The sequence below is a fragment of the Anser brachyrhynchus genome (assembly GCF_964034855.1).
Source record: "Anser brachyrhynchus genome assembly, chromosome: Z".
NCBI lineage: Eukaryota > Metazoa > Chordata > Aves > Anseriformes > Anatidae > Anser > Anser brachyrhynchus.
Window position 1 is genome coordinate 33,619,707 of NC_137697.1, and position 20,809 is coordinate 33,640,515.

The 20,809-nt window shown below is 37.1% G+C and overlaps 1 protein-coding gene across 1 annotated transcript in view; it reads right to left on the reverse strand.

Annotated features, from left to right (window-relative positions):
• The window catches only part of RORB (RAR related orphan receptor B), a 150,403-nt gene extending 132,059 nt beyond the window's left edge, over positions 1–18,344 (reverse strand). The window contains exon 1 of the mRNA XM_080574310.1: positions 16,161–18,344. Coding sequence (XP_080430436.1) covers positions 16,161–16,167 — 7 coding nt within the window. The 5' untranslated portion in view covers positions 16,168–18,344. The remainder of the gene's footprint in view (positions 1–16,160) is intronic.
• Between the last annotated feature and the right edge of the window lie 2,465 nt (positions 18,345–20,809).

Below are 20,809 nucleotides of genomic sequence, written 5' to 3' on the forward strand. Positions count from 1 at the left end.
CAACACTTCAGGAGAGGATAAAATCTATTTGGAAAACAAAGGAAACAAACATAACTGCAAACACTAGGTTCCTGTCCAAACAGTTTAAAACAGTTTTTTTTTTTTATTATTGAGAAAACACAAAAAGTGCAATTATTTGTTTAAATATTTTATGAGAAAACCTTAAAGAGTCAAGCTTTTGTGCAGAATAGATATTGATGACTTTTCTTTTACTATTCGAGCTGATCTGTTGAAGAAATCAGTTATATTTCCAGACGTTTAATTGAAATCCACTGCTGAAGAAAATTATACAGTTCTATTGGTTGGTGTAAATTGGGCTGCCTAGCAACAAGAGCAACAAGTTTCAGCTACGCAATATGACAAACTAGTGATTGGCTCTGTGAGCATGAGTTTATGTAAGTAGGATTTTTACTACTGGGTGCTCTTTAGAGAAGAAACAGGAAGGCAGTCAAAATTAGATAATAAATAAAGTATAAATATAACTTCCTTAAAAGTATGTACTTTTAAGTGTGTACTTTTGCACTAACTGAAAATCAGCTTTCCATATGTGTTGACAAGCCTATGTTTTATTTATCAATTACTCTTTGAAGGAAATATTCAAGCAAGATATAAACCTTGGGACAACTGGATCAGAAAAAAGAAACAAACAAAAAAAACCACAAACAAACCAACTATTAAAACCTAAAGTTAAATCAACTAATGGGTGACTCATCTAATCTCATCTCATTTTAGCCAAAAATATATTTCTGCAGCTGTCCCTAACACTGTATGTCAAAGCAGCTTTTGTATGTTGATAAGAGAATCATACATTACCCAAAGCAAATTTCACCAACATCCAAATCTGTTTCACTTTACAAAAAATGATACTCAAAAGACACATCTGTAGTGTGCCAAAACAGGACTCTGATGCCAAGACTCCATGGAAATGGGTCCTACTGAGTAAGATTCATAGGGTTATGTGTGCATATGACGTGATGCCATTCCTTATGAAAAGATGGACTTGTAAAACACAAGGAAAAGTGTAACCAAAAACATCACAGTGGCCCTAAATTCACAAGGCTAAAGATGACCTTTACAAAATTACATGCTAGAAGAAAGCAAAGCCATTCTGAACTCTGAGAATGAAAATTCACTCAAATGAAGAAACAACAATGTAATGCATTAATTATTGAGACTTCTGAGAATGTTTTTATAATGTTCACAGAATGAGATCCAATATATGCTTCTAGCAGTGTGACTCAATTAAAAATGCTTTTTCAAAAGCAAATTTAAATAATTTTGATGCATTTTCACTTGATTTTATTGGCTTCCTACTTCTTATTTTAAAGTAACAAAAACCACTGCCACCCTAGAACACATATTTGTACCATCTCTTCATTATAAAAGCTGAATAATGAAACAATGTTCATCTGCACTCCTCTAGCAGAAAATCCAAGTCAGCATTTTCTAGGAGATTTTCTTTTAAAGGATTTACAGAAGCAACCTACAAGTATCAATATTCGCAGTGCAAACTCATATCTTTGTTCTGGTCTCTCTTGCTCACTCTGTCTCTTTTTGAATTTCCTATAAAAGCTAAATTAGGTCTCAGGGGCACTGCACCACTAAACAAAGATCTCTTCTAGTCCATTGTGATGGAAGTAAATGTACTCAGGAGGGAGATGTACTTAAAGGAGAGGCTAAAGTGTCTCCCTCCCCCAGTTCTCTCATCTTTAACACAGATTTTTTTTCACCCTCTCTTCACAAAGTCCCTCACTTTGTGAAGGGACTCACTCATACACTTGCCCTTCCCCCTTACGGCCTTCTCTCTTTCTCAGATGTGTAGCCAGTTGAATTTACTGAACTGTGATAAAGTCCCCTTTTTGGCATAACTTTCTAAGCTGTTCCAACATTTATATGTTTCCTTCTACAGCCTCTTTGAGGATATATACAATCAGAATAAATGAGACTTACTCTTTTTAGCATTGGGACAGCTATTTTAAGAGGATATATCCCCAGTCCAATCTGCAGCCCTGCAGAGTAGTCATCATGTATTATTATGACCATACGTTAATATGACTTAATAAGAAACCAATTCTATTCACCCTGTGCTTTCCAGTCTACTGTAGCTAATAACAAAACTCTAACTTTTCCTTAAATTTAACTCTATCACTAAAGGATTTAAAGTTACAGATACAATTATAATATGTCTCACTATTAGTGATCACAGCTTTCACTGAGAGGGAAAAAAATAAAAAAATATAATTGAAAAAAAGACTAATAAAATATAACTTCTGCTCAGCTATAAAAACAAAAGAATGAAATATTTTAAGAGTTTAAAATGTTAAAAAATACTATAAAAGCATAAAAACAAGGATGCTGTATTCAGCTGAAAAGTCTAGTATACAGCACACACACACACATATATATGTTACTTAAAATTTGCTATTACAGATTTAAATGGAGACTTATTTACATTATTTGCAATATTTGCAATATTTTGCATTATTGTCCATTTGCATTGGACATTACAAAAGACTTGTTCACATATATCTAAAAAGAAATGAAGATTCCTTTCAAATAACTCTAGTGCTGACAGGCAGAAAAATACAGAACCATGTTTCAGAACAACTGATTTAACCCTGGGCTTCCCACAATGCTTATGCACAATTTTATTTTTCAGCTCAATTTTCTATCTCTAAAACTTTAAAAGTATGGAATATGTCTGAATATGCTTAAGTATTTTTGATAGAAAGGCCCTAGTAACTAGAAATACACTAAGACTGCTTATGAGAAATCCATGACACAGACAGACTCATGTTTGTATATTAGATTGCAAAGTTTATTGTTAACACATGGGATTCTTTTTATTTGATACAAAATTCTAATGCATCTGTCATTCCTGCTGCATTCTCTTTCTATGCCTGGTATATTCTTTAGGGTTCTGGTAAAAATTTTGAACTTTGTAAAAGCAAATTCAAAGTCAATCTCTAATCACTGGAAGTAACCTGAATTTTTTTATGTATTTTTTACAGATAATACTATGGTTTATCAACATACTTTAGAAGCAAACATCTTATTCTAGCAAGTGAAATGATTTAGAATTAATGATAGATACAGAGACTATAAACAGATTACAGACAAAAGTTCAACACCAGGTTGTTTAGTGAGTGACTGAGCAAAATAAAAAAGCCACAGCACTTGGTGGCCTGCTGGAAGTAAGCTGGTGGTCTCAGTCCAGTCCTCAATGGACTTTGTTCATAGAAAAGGAAAAACAAAACCCACCACACAGCACTAATTGGCACCCCTGTTGGCACTGTCAGTAGCAAGGCCAAGGTTATAACTGCCACAGGAAAAGGGTCTTTCAAGGTCAATGTTGAAGCACAATAGGGCAATGACAGAAGAGAGATAGACCCACTGTTGTAGCCAGTTTGGCTCCCAGGATCTCGTCTGTACCTAACGATAACCTGACAAGACTTCTGCCACATCAGTAACCTCACCTATACAGGTATTCACATGCCAAAAAAACCTTTTGGAATAGGTCTTAAATCTTTGCAGGGTACAGAAGAGACATCAGACTGGCCCCTTTTTCTAGTAAAGACTATATCACATATGAAAGCACTCCCTGACTTAGAAAAATCCTTGCAAAAGTTCTAATTTAACTGATTTGACAGTTTCATTGCACAAAGGCTTTCTTATTTTCTTTAGTGTATAAAGATGCTGACTGTGTCTGCAATAGAATGGGAGCTATTACTTTTCATATAGGTAGAAACAGTCACGCAGGAGAAGAAAATACATGGCATAACTTAAATACAGCTTATATTGGCTTTCCTGTACATGGATTGCTTACAAATGTCACTGCAGAAAATATTCATTCAAGTGCATAATTATAGGTTATTTTGGCATGGACAGATACAAACTCTTCTTCAGTCTGTCTTTCTAAAGAACACAGTGTGAGAAGGATCTTTCTGGTTCATCCTTAATACCTATTCAATGGACAATTTCTGTTCAGGCTGCCAATAGAACTATAATTGTCATAGAAGCAGCTCCTGAAATGAAGAATCACAAAGACTACAAGAAAAGAAAGCAACAAATAAGTCAGTGGAGGTGGGAATTAAAGCCAATACTGAACAAAACAACCTAAAAACTTAAAAATACAGCTGCAGTAAAATCCCAAACCAATAAGTGTACATCAAAATGACTGGTTAGCTCTTAGAGCAAAACCTGTGAAACCATAAACATGATATCAAAACAGAACAGAAAAATGGTGCACTATTTTCTCTTTTTCCTCCTCATTATAAACCACAAAAATATATAGCTATTTAAGGTAAATTTGTATGCTTAGATGTGAATACATCTACTGAATTTTTTTTTTAAACTCATAAGAAAATAATATTATTTAATTTTTGAATAAATTTAAATTTATTATTTCTTTAATATTCATTTTTTAGTAGTTATTCAACTATTCTATGCAAAAACATACCAAAATATCACCTGTTCCCTCATAAAATAAGAAATATATCTTTAGATACATCTAAAATATGAAACCTTATCAGTTACTTTTCTGTAGTGAGGTAAGTAAAAAGTTAATGATGGTTTACTATTATTTAAAGTAACATAAAGTCACCTTTAGAGAGTGATCAGTATTTTCACAGAAATAGCTTCATTCCTTAAATGAAAAATAATTCCTAAATAATTTATAGGAGTCTTGACAGTAAACTAGGAGTCTGTCCTTTGATATATTATGAAAAATTACAGCATGTATTTAATAGCACTTGTCTTCTTGAAATGATTTTATACTGCTGCTCATTTCTGCCCAAAAGATAATGTAGGTTAACACTGGGTCAAAATCTGATGCATTCTCAAACATTTCAATAACAACCTAAAGACTTTTCTCTAAGACATATAACCTCCTTTAGCTCAACTGATCCTGAGAATGGATGAAATAGATGTTAACGGATGACAGCTTGGCTCTCTGCCTGTTTTATGCTTAGGACTTACAGAAAACTGCAGGGGGGATGTGGGAAAGCAGAGAATTCATGTAAATGAAACTCCTACACTACCAGAGTAGTTTTCCAAAAATTTATTTCCTTTTTTTTTTTTTTTTCTTCTGTAGTAAGTTCTGTGGGGTTGCTACAAAGGGGAAAGGTAGTCAAGGGTAGGTACTAAAAAAATATGTCGGTCTTAGAAAAAAAGAAGAGTATCATAATAGCATTTTATATTTCTCTTTATCTTCTGAACATGGAAAAAGGATTTAAAGACATTATTTGTATTTTACAACAAATAACCAAGCAAAAACAAACCAAAAAGTTTTGCTGTTATCAGGTAGGACACTATCTTTTCACTACTACACACTTCCATTGCCTCAAAAAGCCTATTATATGAATTACCTGACTATTATATGAATTACCTGACTATTATATGAATTACCTGACTCTTCAAAAAAAAAAAGATACAGGCAAAATCTTTTACTAGGCAAGAGAGTGAGCAGTTGCTAGCAACCAGGCAGTACAAGGGAAGTAGAGATTCATCTCTCAAGCACCTCTTCTATCTCCAAGGTTACAGGCACGCAAATGTAATAGATATATGATGGAGATGTAGCCAGACCAAGTTTTAACAGGTTCTTTAATTCTTCCCTACAGTATATCCCACACAAAGATTTTTTTTTTTAAGGGGAAAAAAACAAAACATAAAAAAACAAAACAAAACATAATTTTATATGATATGGACACTTGCAATGATCTAATGCACTAATCAACTAATTCTACATTTTCTAACAAGTGAAAGTCCTTAGTGCCAAGGCCTTTTCAGTCTGTACTGCTTTCAGTCACAAGAGTGACTGAAAAAATATAGAGTAAGAATGAGAGGGGAAAAAAAAAGGAAAGATAGGGAGAAAAAACCAAACAAAACAAAAAAACCACCACATTTGATTTGATCCAGAGTTTAGAAAGGTCAGGTTTGGATGTATTTTGTAAACAACATTTCAATTTTGCAAATGAATAACTTGGCTGAAAAAGAGTGAATGCCAAGCTCCTACAGACAGCTTACATAACTGTATATGTGATGTATATGTGATGTTCCAACTTGCAGCACTCTTGAGTAGCAGAGCTCTGCATATACATGGCAAAATGAATGGGAGTGGATGTCTAATGTTAGCATTTAGCTGAATACCAAAAAGGTTGAAGTCCCATTACAACAAATCTAAATGCAACACCAAGTATTACAGAGTAGTACAATGAATACATTCATATTGTACATTTTTTCCCCTTATTTCACTCTTTCTTTCTATTACTCCCACTTCTCTCTCTCTTTCTCATTTCTAACAGCACGCCCTCTGTTATTTACCTCAGCCTGCAATGAGTGGATAATGAAGAGACCAGTACTTTGGAGTATAGGAGTGATCACAAAAAACAAACACAACTCCTCATCCTTTTTCATATACTTTTCCTTTACATTTCCACATATTTCTTCCATATCACTCTCCTGCTTTTGAAACAGCACCCTTTCTATGCATTTTTTTTCCTCTAAATTCACCACACTTTTTTCCTCCTCATTTTCTCTTGTGTTTGTTTAAATTCCCTGTTGAAATCATGTACTTTTCTTCTTCATCTTTATGATGAAGTTGGCACAGTCTTTTTCCCCCTAGATTCTGCTGAAGCCTGAAAATGGTATGCTGCAAAAAGTCTATTTAGTGTCCTGTTCTTCACAGCACTCCCAGTAATGATTATAGCGATTGCTGATTTAAAGCATATCTTGGTTTGTATGCTAGCAAAAAAAAAAAAAACCACACACAAAATTTGACAAAAATAAATATTGGAAGAACTTTTGGATAGGGTTATGAAGTAAGACTGCGAGTTTTCTTCCCTCTTAACCTCTGAACTCGAAGTGTATTATTTAGCTCTGTCATCTAAAAATCATTAGACTAAATAACCAGAGCCATACTGTACCATTAGTTTTAGAGTAAAATGTTTAAGACAGTTCTATAGGGAATTCTGTTTCAAAAATAAGGTTACACCTTGAATCAACCATGCCTCAGCTCTGCAGAGAGATTTCACTTTGTTGTTGTAATATACTGTAAAGTATATTTCTTTTAAACACACATATGAACAGTTTCTTCAGAAATCTTTGTGTGATAATTGTTGCTCCTCAAAGTGTTTTAGTAGATATTGCACACATAATTTTGTGGAAGACCAATTTTTAAATTAATTTTTAATTAATTATTTTTTAATTAAATTACAGATAATGGTTACTGGCTACTTTTGATGTTTCATCTTTAATATTGCAACAGTTGCCACAATACTGGTAAGGCCATTATTTTCAATCCATTCCACATAAGGAATTTTATTTCATAAACATGTATAATTGGTTTGCCAACTGTAATTTAATTTCATAAACATGTAGAAGTACTTTGCAAATTGTAGTAGAATGTGATGTCATTCTTTAAGCTGTGGAACAATTTGTAGTTCGAATTATTCTGAAGCGGTGTTAATGAACCATAGTTGATATTTACTGATATTATTTTAATCTTCCTGCTTATTCTTACTCTTAATCACTTGAGATACTAAAAAAATCTGTTTTTTCCAGAATTGTCTATGGTTAAGAAGAAACTAGCATATATTACTGAGGATTCACAATTGTTAAAGTGCATCCCATTGAAATAAATCAAAACTGTTTTATCTTGTTTATATGTTGCTTTAATTCATGCTATTTTATACTAATGATTTTAGATTCTCTAGAATACATAGACTTTTGAGAAGATGTAAAAAAAAAATTGTTGCTATTGACTTTTTCCAATATATAGCAACATTAACTTTAAATGCAAATATTCCACAATTATTGTTGATACATATAATAAAGATTCCTGGTATAGTGCTGTCTATATATATTATCATAAGTACATTACAGGTTTCTCTACATTAAAAGAACAGCTAAATTCATCTTGTGTCACATTTCTATATGTACTGACTGACATACAGAGAGTGGTTTTTGTCAAAAGAGGAAAAGAAGGATTTGCGGTCAGACACTGCTAATAACATGTACTCACATAACTTTCACAAATTCATTGAAATAAGGAATGACAGTTTGAGTATAAATTCCAAAACAAACTGAAACGAGCTATGCTAGATCATCACTGAAACTTTCTCCAAAAGAAGGTTTCTTCCCTTCACAGAGATTCAACCACTGAATGGCACTGTATTTTAACGTTTCTTCTCTAGTGCCATTACTTCTCTGTGCCACTAGACTGTGCTGCATTTGTTCAAATTTGTGTTCCTACCACATATGAATATCTGGCCTCAGTTTCTGTGTATGGTCTCTCTTTTCTTTCAGTTCATCCCAATTAAATATATAGTACACTGAATATAGTACAAGTATTGCACAAAATCCCCCAAACAACCCATACTGAAGTAATCAATGCTTTTGTTTGAAGTATAAAAGCGATAAAGGAAAAAGTTACAAGCAATGTGGCAAAACAAGTTTTTGAAAATACACTCCCGTGGCAAGCTCTTAAATTTAGAAGTTAACTGGAAGTAGTTTATCATCACCTAGTAATACAGCATGTTTTTCAAGAGGGAAAGAGGAGACAATACAGATTAATGTCTTTAAGAAACATTTTAAATCAAATATTGTCCTTAATATATCTATCTATATATAAACACACACTAAATACAGTTTCCATATATAAAGTACAATATGCTGTCCTCTAAGAAAAAATGATCATTTCCAATAAATCTTTTGGAATACAGTTTGCTCCACATTTTTTTTTTCAATTGACTGCAGGGCTGGGGCTGTAGTTTCCAGTCACCCTTCAAAAAACTGCAAACATCCAATGTGCACCTTTTGCTAAATAATCCAACCCTTCAATTATCCAATTGGTTAAAGCCCATCTCATTTTATCTCCTGTTGTAGTGGGAATGGTAATGCAAAGGTTGTTTATTTATAAACAGCCTTGTTTTCACTTTTTACACTTGAAGTCTATTTTAAGAGAACCATAATTTCATCTGAGACCAAAAACAACCTGCTCCATAACATAATATGCTACCCTCTTGACAGCTCATTATTTTGACAGCACATTGAACTGCAATTTAATAACTTCTTTGTCTTCTTTTGATCTAGTTTTTCTCCCCCATCCCCCTACCCCTGAACACCTTCACTCAAAAAAAAAAATAAAGAAAGAAGAAAAAAATCAACATATAATACATATTGCTTGTAAGAGTAAAGACATTTTTAGTCTAGAGGATTGCTGGGTGGAAAAATTAAATGTGATGAGAATGTATGCCTTTTTTTAGAAATGTTACTCTAAAGAATGAATTAACTTTTGGATTAATGAAGCAGAGATGTAAATCTTGAAAATAATTTTGATGTGGAAGGTGTCCTGTTGTGTCCAGGAAACCTCCACAGTGAACATGGATAACTAAGAGGAATGGATTAACTGTGAGACAACCTCAAAAACATGGACAAAGAGACATAATGAATTAAAGACTCACTTTAAAATAATTATCAACAATTCCTCTTAATTTATACTGCTATTTTACCCATTATTTCATGTAGTATATTCATACCTATTATTAATGCATATATTTTCTTACAATAAAGATTAGACTTTTTTTTTTTTACTAGCAGCAGTATGGCATTCTGAATAAGCACAACAGTTAAAGTGATTTATTGACAACTGGTTGAAGAACAATTCTTTTGAACACTTTTTATAGCTCAACATTATCTGAGAAAACAAGTAATGTATTTACCAACACCTTCCTGCAAATACAAATTTCCAGCCAAGCCAACATCCATATTTGAGCACCGAAGTGTTTCAGGCAGTTAGGAATGGAGGCTGATTTTGTGGAAATTTCAGGGCAACAAGGACTAAGCCTTTCTAATGATTCATATTTCTTACAATTCTAATCATTGGGTTTCAAAGAGACATTGAGCAAACGGCCTCAAATTCAGCTTGCCCTATTTATGTGAGTAGTCCTATCAAATCTAACCAAATGCTAACTGGATGACTCACATAAACAAGACCCACGACAACACTAAAACTTTCAGAATGAGTTTGTCTGTCAAGCAAGCACAATTACTTGACTTATACTCTTTAATGAGTATGTGGTTTTAAATGTACATGATTCAGTTCCAGATAAACATATGATTTTTAATATTTGTTGTGTTTTTGTGAAGAAGTAACAGCGTTGATCTTCCTTAAAAATTCTGTAGATGCATTGTAATTGCCAATTCATCAAAATAATTCATCATTAACAGCATAATAACCACATTTATGTCAAACTGGATTAGCTTATATACTTGTATCAGAGGCAGAAACAGCTGTCATTCTGTTTGCATAAATTTCCAGCAGAATGTGTCTGGCAAAGTTAAGCATGAGCTTTTTTTTTTTTAAATTTATTTATTTTAAATATACAGCTCCAACACATACACAGACAGCAAAAATACAGAGGGCCAACATTCCCATCCACAAGACCACTCAAATGATTAAGTATTGCTCAGTTAAACAAGAAGCAGGCCATGATGATAGATTTATTTTATTGTCAATCATATGCATAAATAAGAGTTTTGAATATGCTCATGAAAGCAATATTAGAAACAAATAGGAAAATGGCACAATCCAAAATGCACCTTCTGTCTGCCACCCTCGTTGACACTGTGTGATGTCTTATTCTCAAAGCTGCACTACAGACTTTACCCAGACTGCAAACAGAATCTGAAGGAACAACATTGAACTTTACAAACATGAATCACAAAGAACAACATTTTGACATCTACACTTTGTCTATGAAAGTCATTATGGAAAGCCCCAAATGTGTTAAATGCTCAAAGCTGTTAAAATTACTCTTTAAAAACTGATTTAAAATTCAAATATATCAGGTTCTTTAGAATTTATAGTTTTGTTGAAGTTGATTTAACAGGTTTATTACTAAGCTTAACATCAAGTGATTTAGGACAGTGTCTTAAAAGTGTAAAACACAAATACTAATGCAGTGCTGTTACATCATGATTCTATATGGTGCTTGAGTGCATTAATAAAGATATTTATTTATTTTGACTATATCCAGTTATTTACACAACTATTATATTTAGCCTGTTTTACCATAAATGCCGTTATAACACCTGTGGTTTCCCTCATTAAGTGCCCAGTAGATAGAGTCATGGGTTGAAAGGCCAGCATATGGGCTACGGAAGGGCTAGTTAACATAACCTATTATACTGGTGCACTGGTAAAGCTCATTCCTATTCATCTGATGATTAGTTCAATCAATATTTACTCCTGTGTGCTTCTTTTGTCTTCAGCTACAAAGCATGCATTCTTCAATTTCATAGCACAGACTTTGTTTTCTATGAATTCACTGCATCATTTGAAAGGAAAGGAAACAATTTCCTGGATAGTTTCGAAATCACTTGTTTGATTTTGTTTTCCTGTATCAGGCAACCAGTGTCCATGCCATGGTGGATCCTAGTTCCTGGAACTACTTAACAACACACTGCTGCTGAAGGTATACTTCATCCACACATTTCTATTTCATCCATCCAATAGGTACATATCAATGTCACATATTGCAATACACAAGCACCCTACAGACTTTGCAGTAGTTAGCATATTTTACCTGGAATTCTGACTTCAAATTTACTCAGAATGTACTTTTTTTGTTGTTGTTTTTTGTTTGTTTGTTTCTGGTATATTTAACCCAGAATATTGATATATTTTAAATAACAAAAGACAAATTAATCTCTTAATGCAACCATGACTGTATTGTGATAAGTGTAAATTGTATCAAGTTATTGCTTATCACTATATTTACTTATAAAAGGCCAATAGTGGATGTCAGACATTTTCTGTAAAACAAAAGAGAAATCATCTTCAGCTAACGAACATCATATTATTGTAGGTTTTAAGTTGCCATATTTCAGGTCACCAGACATCTATTTGTCAAAATCAATTTTCTCATTAAATAAAATCAGAAAAAAATATTTTCTAAGGTAAAAATTATAAAGGTAATAAAACAGATACAGTTCTATATTGAAACTTCATTATATACTCTCCCTTCTCCCTCCCAAACACTGTGGCATAATATAATAATGAAAGATAAATGCACAACATCCTTTGTAATGTAAATATAGTACAAAACAAAGTATTGCAGAGGTACAAATAGACTCTCATACTTCAGATTTGATTCTTGCTCATTCTAAAGAGCGACCTGTCATGCTACATGAACAATACACAAACAATACATTTTCTATCATATGATGCAGTTTATTACTGGCTCATGATTTTCTAAACACTTACTAAAAATTGACCTGCAAAGGCCTAACACCAGAAACTTGATTTCCGTCACATTTCAAAGAGTCTCAATGAAGTCAATAACATCATTGAGATAAGTACAAGTTGGGTGCACCATGCTGTGATGACAAACAGTTTCTGGTGTTATGGGGTAGGATACTAAATCTGTCAAAATCGGTATTGATTTTATGTTACCACGTTTGTTTTAAATAGTCAATGCATTTTTTTTCATTTTTTCGTTGACATCTTTTAGGATACTACTGCCACATATTCCAAATTTAGTTGCATTTCTTATTCTTAGAATAACTTTTGAAATATATTCCATTTGCTTTAATGTGTGTGTATGAAGATTTTCTGCACTCATCAAATAAAGAACTTAAATATTTCTCAGTTATCCAGACTATTTGTACATGTTACTTAATAAGCTCTCTCAGCAATACTGCAGATAGTATTTGTTTGATTCACACTTTCCTAATTGCTTACAAATATTCCAGTGACGCTAAGAAAACAGAATAACTATATAACATTATGTAACATATCATTACGCAGTCCTGACACCAACAAGTGTAAACTACACAGAAAAACTTCCTTAAATACCTCAGCTTAGGGGTATCAATTTCTTTAAAACAAAACTCTTTGTAAGATTCACAAATGAAAGCTTCAATACTGCTTTTTCAATAAAGGAGTGCTCTATATAACTGTTCATAGCTCAATGTTTTTTTGTCTGCGTACAGGTAAAAAGTGCCCAGAATAAAATTAGATGATTTGTAATATTTTGTCCACTTAGGTATTTCTGTTTGCATTATATACATAACTCATTAGCATTCCACAGCTTTAACTTTACAAATGAGTTTAACAAAAATTAAACTAGAAGATAAAACCCAGAAGACTTGTTTTCTTTTTTAGTTAAGCAGCACACTGATTTTAGAGCACTGTATAGCTCTCTTTTTCTAAAAATGTTTTAAGTGCATTTCTACCTTTTTTGTTAAGTACATTCTTTATCCTCTCACAGGTTTTTGACAGGAATGGGAAGGTTTGAAATAAGGAGGTCTCCACTGAACAGAGATTGTAAGTCTCATTCTTTATCTACATTTTATACCTATAGCTTATAAAGGCAAAGACATCAACTTCCAAGTTACATTTCCAATTCAGAAGGAAAGATATGGAACTACTATGACCATGACCACATCCACAACACAAGTGTTCAGTCTCCTGCACCAGAATATTGTTCAACTATAAATCAGCATGGCTGTGTATCCTCAAAATAATTTAAAGGAGACGTAGCACTGGAGGCTATTATTTTGAATATGACATGACCAGTGACTAGAAATGTAGTGTCACAACAGCTGGGATGTGCTTCAATGCTAGTTGCACTACCATGGGATGGGATGGCCAAGAGCCTACAACAGCCCAGTGCTTTGGGATGCATCAACACAAGCTGGAAATTTTTGGCAGCTCTTTGGCCTCCATCTCTGATGTGCAGCAGGTGAACAACCACAACAAACTCTGCTCACCCCAGGCATGTTGGGCTAGGTGCATCAACTGTAGCTTGGAAGGATCACTGCTTGGCTGGGAAATTTTTGGGGAAAACCTCACATGTACAAGAGAGCTTCTTCCTCCAACCATAACAGTGAGTATAACAGTTGAAAATTCATTAAACCCTTTCACAAGAACATTTATAGCTGTCTAAATGCATTAATTCACAGAAGCTTGAAATCTACTAATTATGATATTTATTTAATTTATTAGGCAAGCCACAAATGCAACGGACAGATATTCTATTAGCATACAGTGTTCTCATCTGTTTGATGGGGTGTTAAATACTGCTCTCATCTCAATGTACACCTGGTGTAAAACATCAGTTCAGTAACCTCTTCCACAATGAGTTTTGCACAAGGCTGGAAGTGGTTTGTTTGTCCCTCCACCCCAACCCCCTTTTCCACCACTTGCAAATTCCCTGCTGAGCAAGCAAACATACATGAGACATGAACACAAACAAGCATCTAGTGCTAGAGCATGGCACCTCTTCATGGATGGCAGCTGATAGCACAGCTCAAGGGGTGTCAGAGGAGGCAGAGACAGATGCAGACCCCGTGAGCGATGCCACCAGGTGTGTTGGTGGATCCCACTCCTCATCCCCAACACATGGCCGCTTGGACAGACTCAAGCTTATTTTAAAGGAAAGGGTCAGAGGAGTGAGAAAGCATTTCATTCCTTGCTGGTCATGGCAGCTCCTGGGCTTGGTGGTAGCACAAGGGGGACAAGAGGACAAGATGGCTGTGCCTTGGCTGGCCTAACTCCCAGTAAAATGGAAATGGGTACCCTGCCCAAGGGGCACATGCAAGCACGTATCAGAAAAAACCCTGAGCCACTGACTGGTTACGCTCACACTGAAGATGTTTCATTAACAAAGAAAAAAATGCTGCAAAAGGAGATGTTTTACAGACTTGAGAGTGTTTCCCCTTCTCTTCATTTCCTTGTGTTCTTATGAAAGAAATACTGTTTAGCAAGTTCTTGGTAGATGCCCCAAAGCACAAACCCTATCTTCTAGGAGAGGAGGGGGAAAGAGGGCTTTTTTGTTTCTCTGTGCAAACATCAAAGTTTGAATTTCTACAGAGAAAATTACATATGTGCATGATCTGTTAGTGCTGTTAATGAACTCAGCTAAAGGAGCAAGTATCCCATAAGAGGAAATCCTAGCTAGAGTTGTCTCTAGTATGTGTATCCCCATTCATTAAACAAACCAGAGACTCAAGATCTTTGCACGCAATGGGGATGCCACCCCACGCATGTTTTGCTGCTTGCAAACCCTTCTTCTCCAGCCCTATACCCCAAGAAAGACTACTTTTTGCCTCATTATCAAGCAACTGAAAGGAAGGATGGGACACTAAACGGGAGCACGGAGGATGTGGCAAAGGAGGTGTACAACCCCTGTGGTTGCCCGAGGCTGGCAAGGATGGTTCTTGCCTGACCCAGGAAAAGGGGCCAGTGGAGTGCCAGTGGAGCGCTGCCTGGCCCTGAGACACGCGGAAACAACGCGTCCCCACATCCCATCCCCTGTGCCCAGCAGATAGATGTCCCAGTGTGCCACACACAGCAGGCTGCACGTGGCCCAGAGGCACTCTCTGGACCAGCTGCCCAGCAGCTTGGTAGTCTCCCGCTGGTGGGGAGGCTCCGCGATCTCCTGCAGGGCCTCCCGCGGGTGAGGTTGCAAGCCCTGGGGATGCAGAAGGGAAGGCTCTGGCTGCTCTCCAAGGTAAGTGGAGGAACAGGGCTGCGCAGGGGGCATTTACTTGGGGAACCAAGGAGGAGAGTTGCAGGCACGGCGATGGTGATCCCGGGAGACACACCCCTCCCCATCAGCCACCCCCGAGGAAAGTAGCCCCCACTCGACTAGGCGGCTGGTGAACAGCGTGAAGCCAGAGAAAAGTCCTGAGAACAACTTTTTGGGAGGGAAGGGAGAGCCCCTACCCGTACTCGCAGAGACCTGGGACCAAGGGGCAGGCGGCTCCTGCGGTACAGACCACCTGCCGCCGGCGAGCGCGTCCCGTGGACAGTTTTGGGGGTGTTTACAGGGGTGGGGTGCTTCAAGGCACAGACATCGGTAGTGGCTTCCCTCCCTCCATCCCTGCCCTCTGCGGCCTCGGGTGACGCCGGACTTCCTCACACGGCCCGCGGGGCACGTCAGGGGTCTCCCTCACCCTCCTGCGGTGGGCACTTCGGGCTGGTCCCCGCGGGTGCGGGGAGCACTCTGCGAGCAGTCACTCTGACAGGAGGGCGCGACCCACCAACTTTCTCCCTCGGACCCTCTCCCCCGGCACAAAACCTCCTCCCCGGCTGTTTCCCCGGAAAATAAAAATAAATAAAATAAGCCGCTCCCCACCCCGCCCGGCCCGCTTACCTCGCATGGTGTTGGCGACTCCCCGCTCCGCGCAGTCATGAAGCTGGGAGCCCGGGAGCCGCACCACGAAAACCCCGTCTCAGCACCCGCGGAGGCGGCGGGGGCCGCAGCTCTGCTCTGCCGGGAACACCATCCCTCCGAGGCGGCTCGGCGGGGCGCGGCTCGGCGCGGAGCGGCTCCGCGGGCTGCCCGCCGCCGGGCGAGCTGCTCGGGGGCGGCAGCCGCACACCCGCCCGCCCGCCTCGGAGCCCCTGCGGGGGTCGCCGGGACCGCGGAGCGGCGGCGGCGGCTGGCTATTTGCGAAGCAGGGGAAGGGGAGGGGGGGGGGGGGGGGGGGAAGGAAGGAACGGAGTTACGCTAGGAAAAAACCAACAATAAAAACGAAAAACACTCGGACGGAAGAAAAAGAGCGCGGAGGGCTGCGGGGATGGCAGAGCATGTGCGCTTTCACATGACACCGGCGCCCCTCAGCAGCTCCCCGGTGCGGATTTCCACTGCGCATCGACAGGGACGCGCAGAGCGGGAGAGAGAGACCCGAGAAAACCGCGGCCGGAGGCTTATAGCGGGGGGCGGGCGGTGCCGCCGGCACGGCCCCGCCCGCTGTCAGCGCCGCCGCCAATCGCCGCCCGCCCGGCACCGCGCCCGCGGGCGGCACCGCGCCGCTACCGCCAGCCCCGCACCGGCACCGGCACCGGCCGCGCGGGGAGCTCCGATCCGCTCCGCGCCCCGCCGCGCCCCGCTTGTTCCCCGCAACTTTTACCCGTGGCGGCCGGGGCTGGGCGCGGCGGTGCAGAAATGAGCGTGGTCCTCCGGAGCTTGTGGAGAAAGGTAACAGGCAAAGGAAAGCCCCTCGTGTGACTTCGTTTTTATTTTTATTTTTTTATTTTTTGGCCGGGGAAGGGTGCGTGTGTGGGCCGTGAGGGTGCCTTGGGAGGAAGGTTAAAGCGTTCACCCCGGTGAGATTGGCGCTTGGGAACTGCGTTCCATTTTCTGACAAGAGGGGGAAAGTTTGGTGGTGGTGAGTCGTTTGCTCATGAAAGAGCGAATCTGGATGTCAAAAGCAGTTTGTTTTCCCTCTGTAGGACCAGCAGACAGTAGCGCAGAAACCGATATGTTCCGTGGACAGCAGGATTTTCCCTAAGTTTTACCCCCCCTCTGAATTAACTGATGTTTTGCCCATGTTTTGCCCATAAGAAAAATGACTGCGGGCTCTTCCCGACTTTTTTTTTTTTTTTTAATTTCTTTCTATGTGGTAAGTTATGGAACACAACGACAAGTCATCTCTGTCGGTCATTTTAAAAACAAGTTCCTAATGCCAAGGATCACAGTTTCTATCTCCAAGCATAAAATAGAATTGGAAAAAAAAAATAGAAAAAGAAACCAACCAAACGAAAAAAAAAAAAAAAACAGATTTAACTGAAGCATATCCATACAAAATTATTCATATCGACTTAAAAAAATAAAATGGGGTATATTTCAAGGAGGGATACTTTTAAGATAAATATGAACCTGGCAAAGTAGATTTCTTCTTTCGTACATGAATTATGAGTTGAAATTCTATCAGCTCTGTTGTGCAAGAAATCAGAGGTATGATTTCTTTTGCTTTGAAAAAGTTAAAGATCAGTATAGAAAAAATAGGCACAGTGTTGCTTCCACTGTTGGTGCAAACCAACAAAGTTTCAGTCCTGGGAGCAATGTGAAGGGTTTGCAGGAAGTAGTTCTCCTGGTCAGCCTCTCTCAAAACACCTATTTGAACTGAAGCTGAGAGAGACATGAAGAAAGCTTTGCCAATATTGAAAATATTTAGGTTTACCTGATCTTGGTGAATTTTGTTTTAACTGGATTTGATGTGGTTAAGATGGAGTTGGTAAAAAACATGCAAAGCAAACAAACAAACAAACAAACACACTGAATTCCTAAGATATTATACACTTTAATATTGTTGACCACCTGATTTTATTTATTTATGCAATCTTATGTACTGCAATGACAAGCTGTTTGTTAGCATTTGCTTAGGGCACTATCTTAGAATCTTGTTTACAAACTCTTACCAATCGGTTTTATTTACTTCTCTTATATCAGCAGACCTTCTAATACTTTCCATCTTTTCTCTTCACAAGAATAGGTATTTCCAGTGGCATATTTTCTTTATAACAGAGATTTTAGCAGGTGTGACTGGCTGCAGACAGGACTGTCTAAAGGATTCTCTTTTGTGGATTTTCCCATCAGCCTTCTCTCCAACCTATCCACGATGAGCAAAATTTCTGAGATAACTTAAATAAAACACCACTTATACTTCACTTTACAAAGAAAGTTAGAGAGCATGGGAAATATATCTAATCTTTCTAGTGTGTATAATTTACCTAACATCTAATTTGGAATTTGGGTGAAGTGTTAATTAACTTCTGGCTAGTGCTTGAGGCTTTAGAAAAGCAACTAGGAGAAAGAGATATTCTAATTCTTGCCTGATGTATTGCAGCCAAGACTCTTTTATTTTTCCTGGATGTCCACGTAGCAGCCATAACAAAAGCCGAATTAGAATAGGATGCAATGACTCTTTTTCCATATTTTCAATCTTGTCTTTATTGTCCATGCCAATCTGACTTTTAGATTTAACTGTAAAGCTCCATCTTAACACCAGTCAAAATTTTGATAGGTAAATAACAAGCTGTCTGCTTGCTAAGCAGTGCATTCAGAAAACCTTACACTACTGCACTAAGTACCGGTACATGTTTATTTGGAATTTATATGGTTATTTTGACAGCTAAGAAAAATAAGTCAAAACTGAATTGCCTCTATTCTCTCTTAATTTGATTTTGATTTTGTTTATTGACTCTCTCTGTCTGTATATATTTAAATTGACAAAAATAATTTAGCCTTTAAAGGCTATTTCAGCCTTAAATAATTTCAGCCTTGAACTTTTTTCTCTCCACTGTATAGAGTGACAATTTTTATTTGTTTTCAGAAGTCCTTGTAGACTTTTGGTTCATTCCTCTGTCTTGATCTAGAGGTTGATTCCTTTGTCTATATATCCGGATGTCAGAGGTAACTTCTTCATCAGCTGTAGGAAGTTGTTACATTTGCAATTTACTCTAATACTTAGGATGAGATATTGTCTGCTAAGCAAAATGTAGTGTTACTGAAAACATTCTACATCCAAGTAGGTGAACAAGACGCAGGAAAGCTGTGACCTGACTTCATACAGGAAATTGGCATATTTAAAAGTTTAACACATATCTTAAGTGGTTTAAAATAAACTGAGTTGTACTCAGTTCTTGAACTCACTGTTCTTGGAAGACAGTACTTATCTTAGGTTTCAAAGATTTCATGGGATTTCTCGTTTCATGAATACTTCAGGGAAAATGTTTAGAAAAAAACAGGCATAGAGAGTTAGAATATAATGAATATCTTGTTTTATTCAGAATGTTAACAAATGCTTTCAAAAATAAAAATAAAAATCATTGCTAATATATTTACACTAGAAGCTAAATAATGAGAAACTGCCTTTCAGAATACTCTCTTAAATTAGTACCTTTTCCAAGTCTGTTTGAATGACAAATATTTAAGAATACAATATTTAAGGCCAGGTAGCTTTATCGTTTTAATCATTTGCAATGTATTCATTAGAACTGTACCAAATTTTGCCTACTATAGTTTTTTCATTAAAAATTACTGCTGCAGCTAAAACAAACTGTGTCTATAGGCCCCATTCTATTCCCCTGGATATCAGTGGTCAATTTCTATAGGCATTAAAGAAAGCCGGATCCATTCTGTAGGAAAAATTAATTTCTTAGGTTCAATAGGAGCAAGATTGGTCACACTTTTCTTGGTCTCATCTGTCTCCGTGGTCTCAGTGCCAGACATTCCTAACTGTATGTAAGTCATGAGACAGAGTTTCTAGTTTTGCATTTTATGACTTCTGCATGGAATTATTGAAAGACTGAACAATCTGAACTTCTCCCATAGATTCTTTGCTTCAAATTCACTTTCTAAATATTCTCATTGATTTATACCTGTATGCCTTAGATAAAGCATGCATATACACTATACTGTGTTTATGTGCTATAAACTCTCATAACCATTATAAAATTTCAAACGTTTTATAGAATATTATTTAATTCAAGAACTGTATTTTTTTTTCTGAAGTACTAAAATTGTTTTAAAACCATCCCTAAAAAGTTCTGACACATTCAGAAACAATATTCGGTAGCAGAAAATCTTTAATTATGCCAATTTAGCTTTAGAAGCTAAGATTGTAATGCATAATGCATGACAGGATAACCAGAAACTTCAAAAAAATCAGAATTAAAAAAAATGAAACAAAACAAAACATATTTGATTATTTCCTATGTTTTGTGAGAAGTAATCCCTAGATTACAAAGGAAGAATGTCAACTCCTATAAATGCTTCATGACATTTAAAATATGATGTTTTATTTTATACCTCAAATTTATTTTAAAATGTGCATATTTGATTTATTTTCTTACAAATGTATTGTTTTTAAAGTGTTACTGAAGCCTCATTTCATTCCGTATTTTCTTCCCTGCCCTGATGGCAGAAATTGTACAGTGATTCATACCTGCTTTTAGTACATTGTCAATCGCTAGATCATTGTATAAAATGTCTCGGTGAAACATATCTGTGGACAA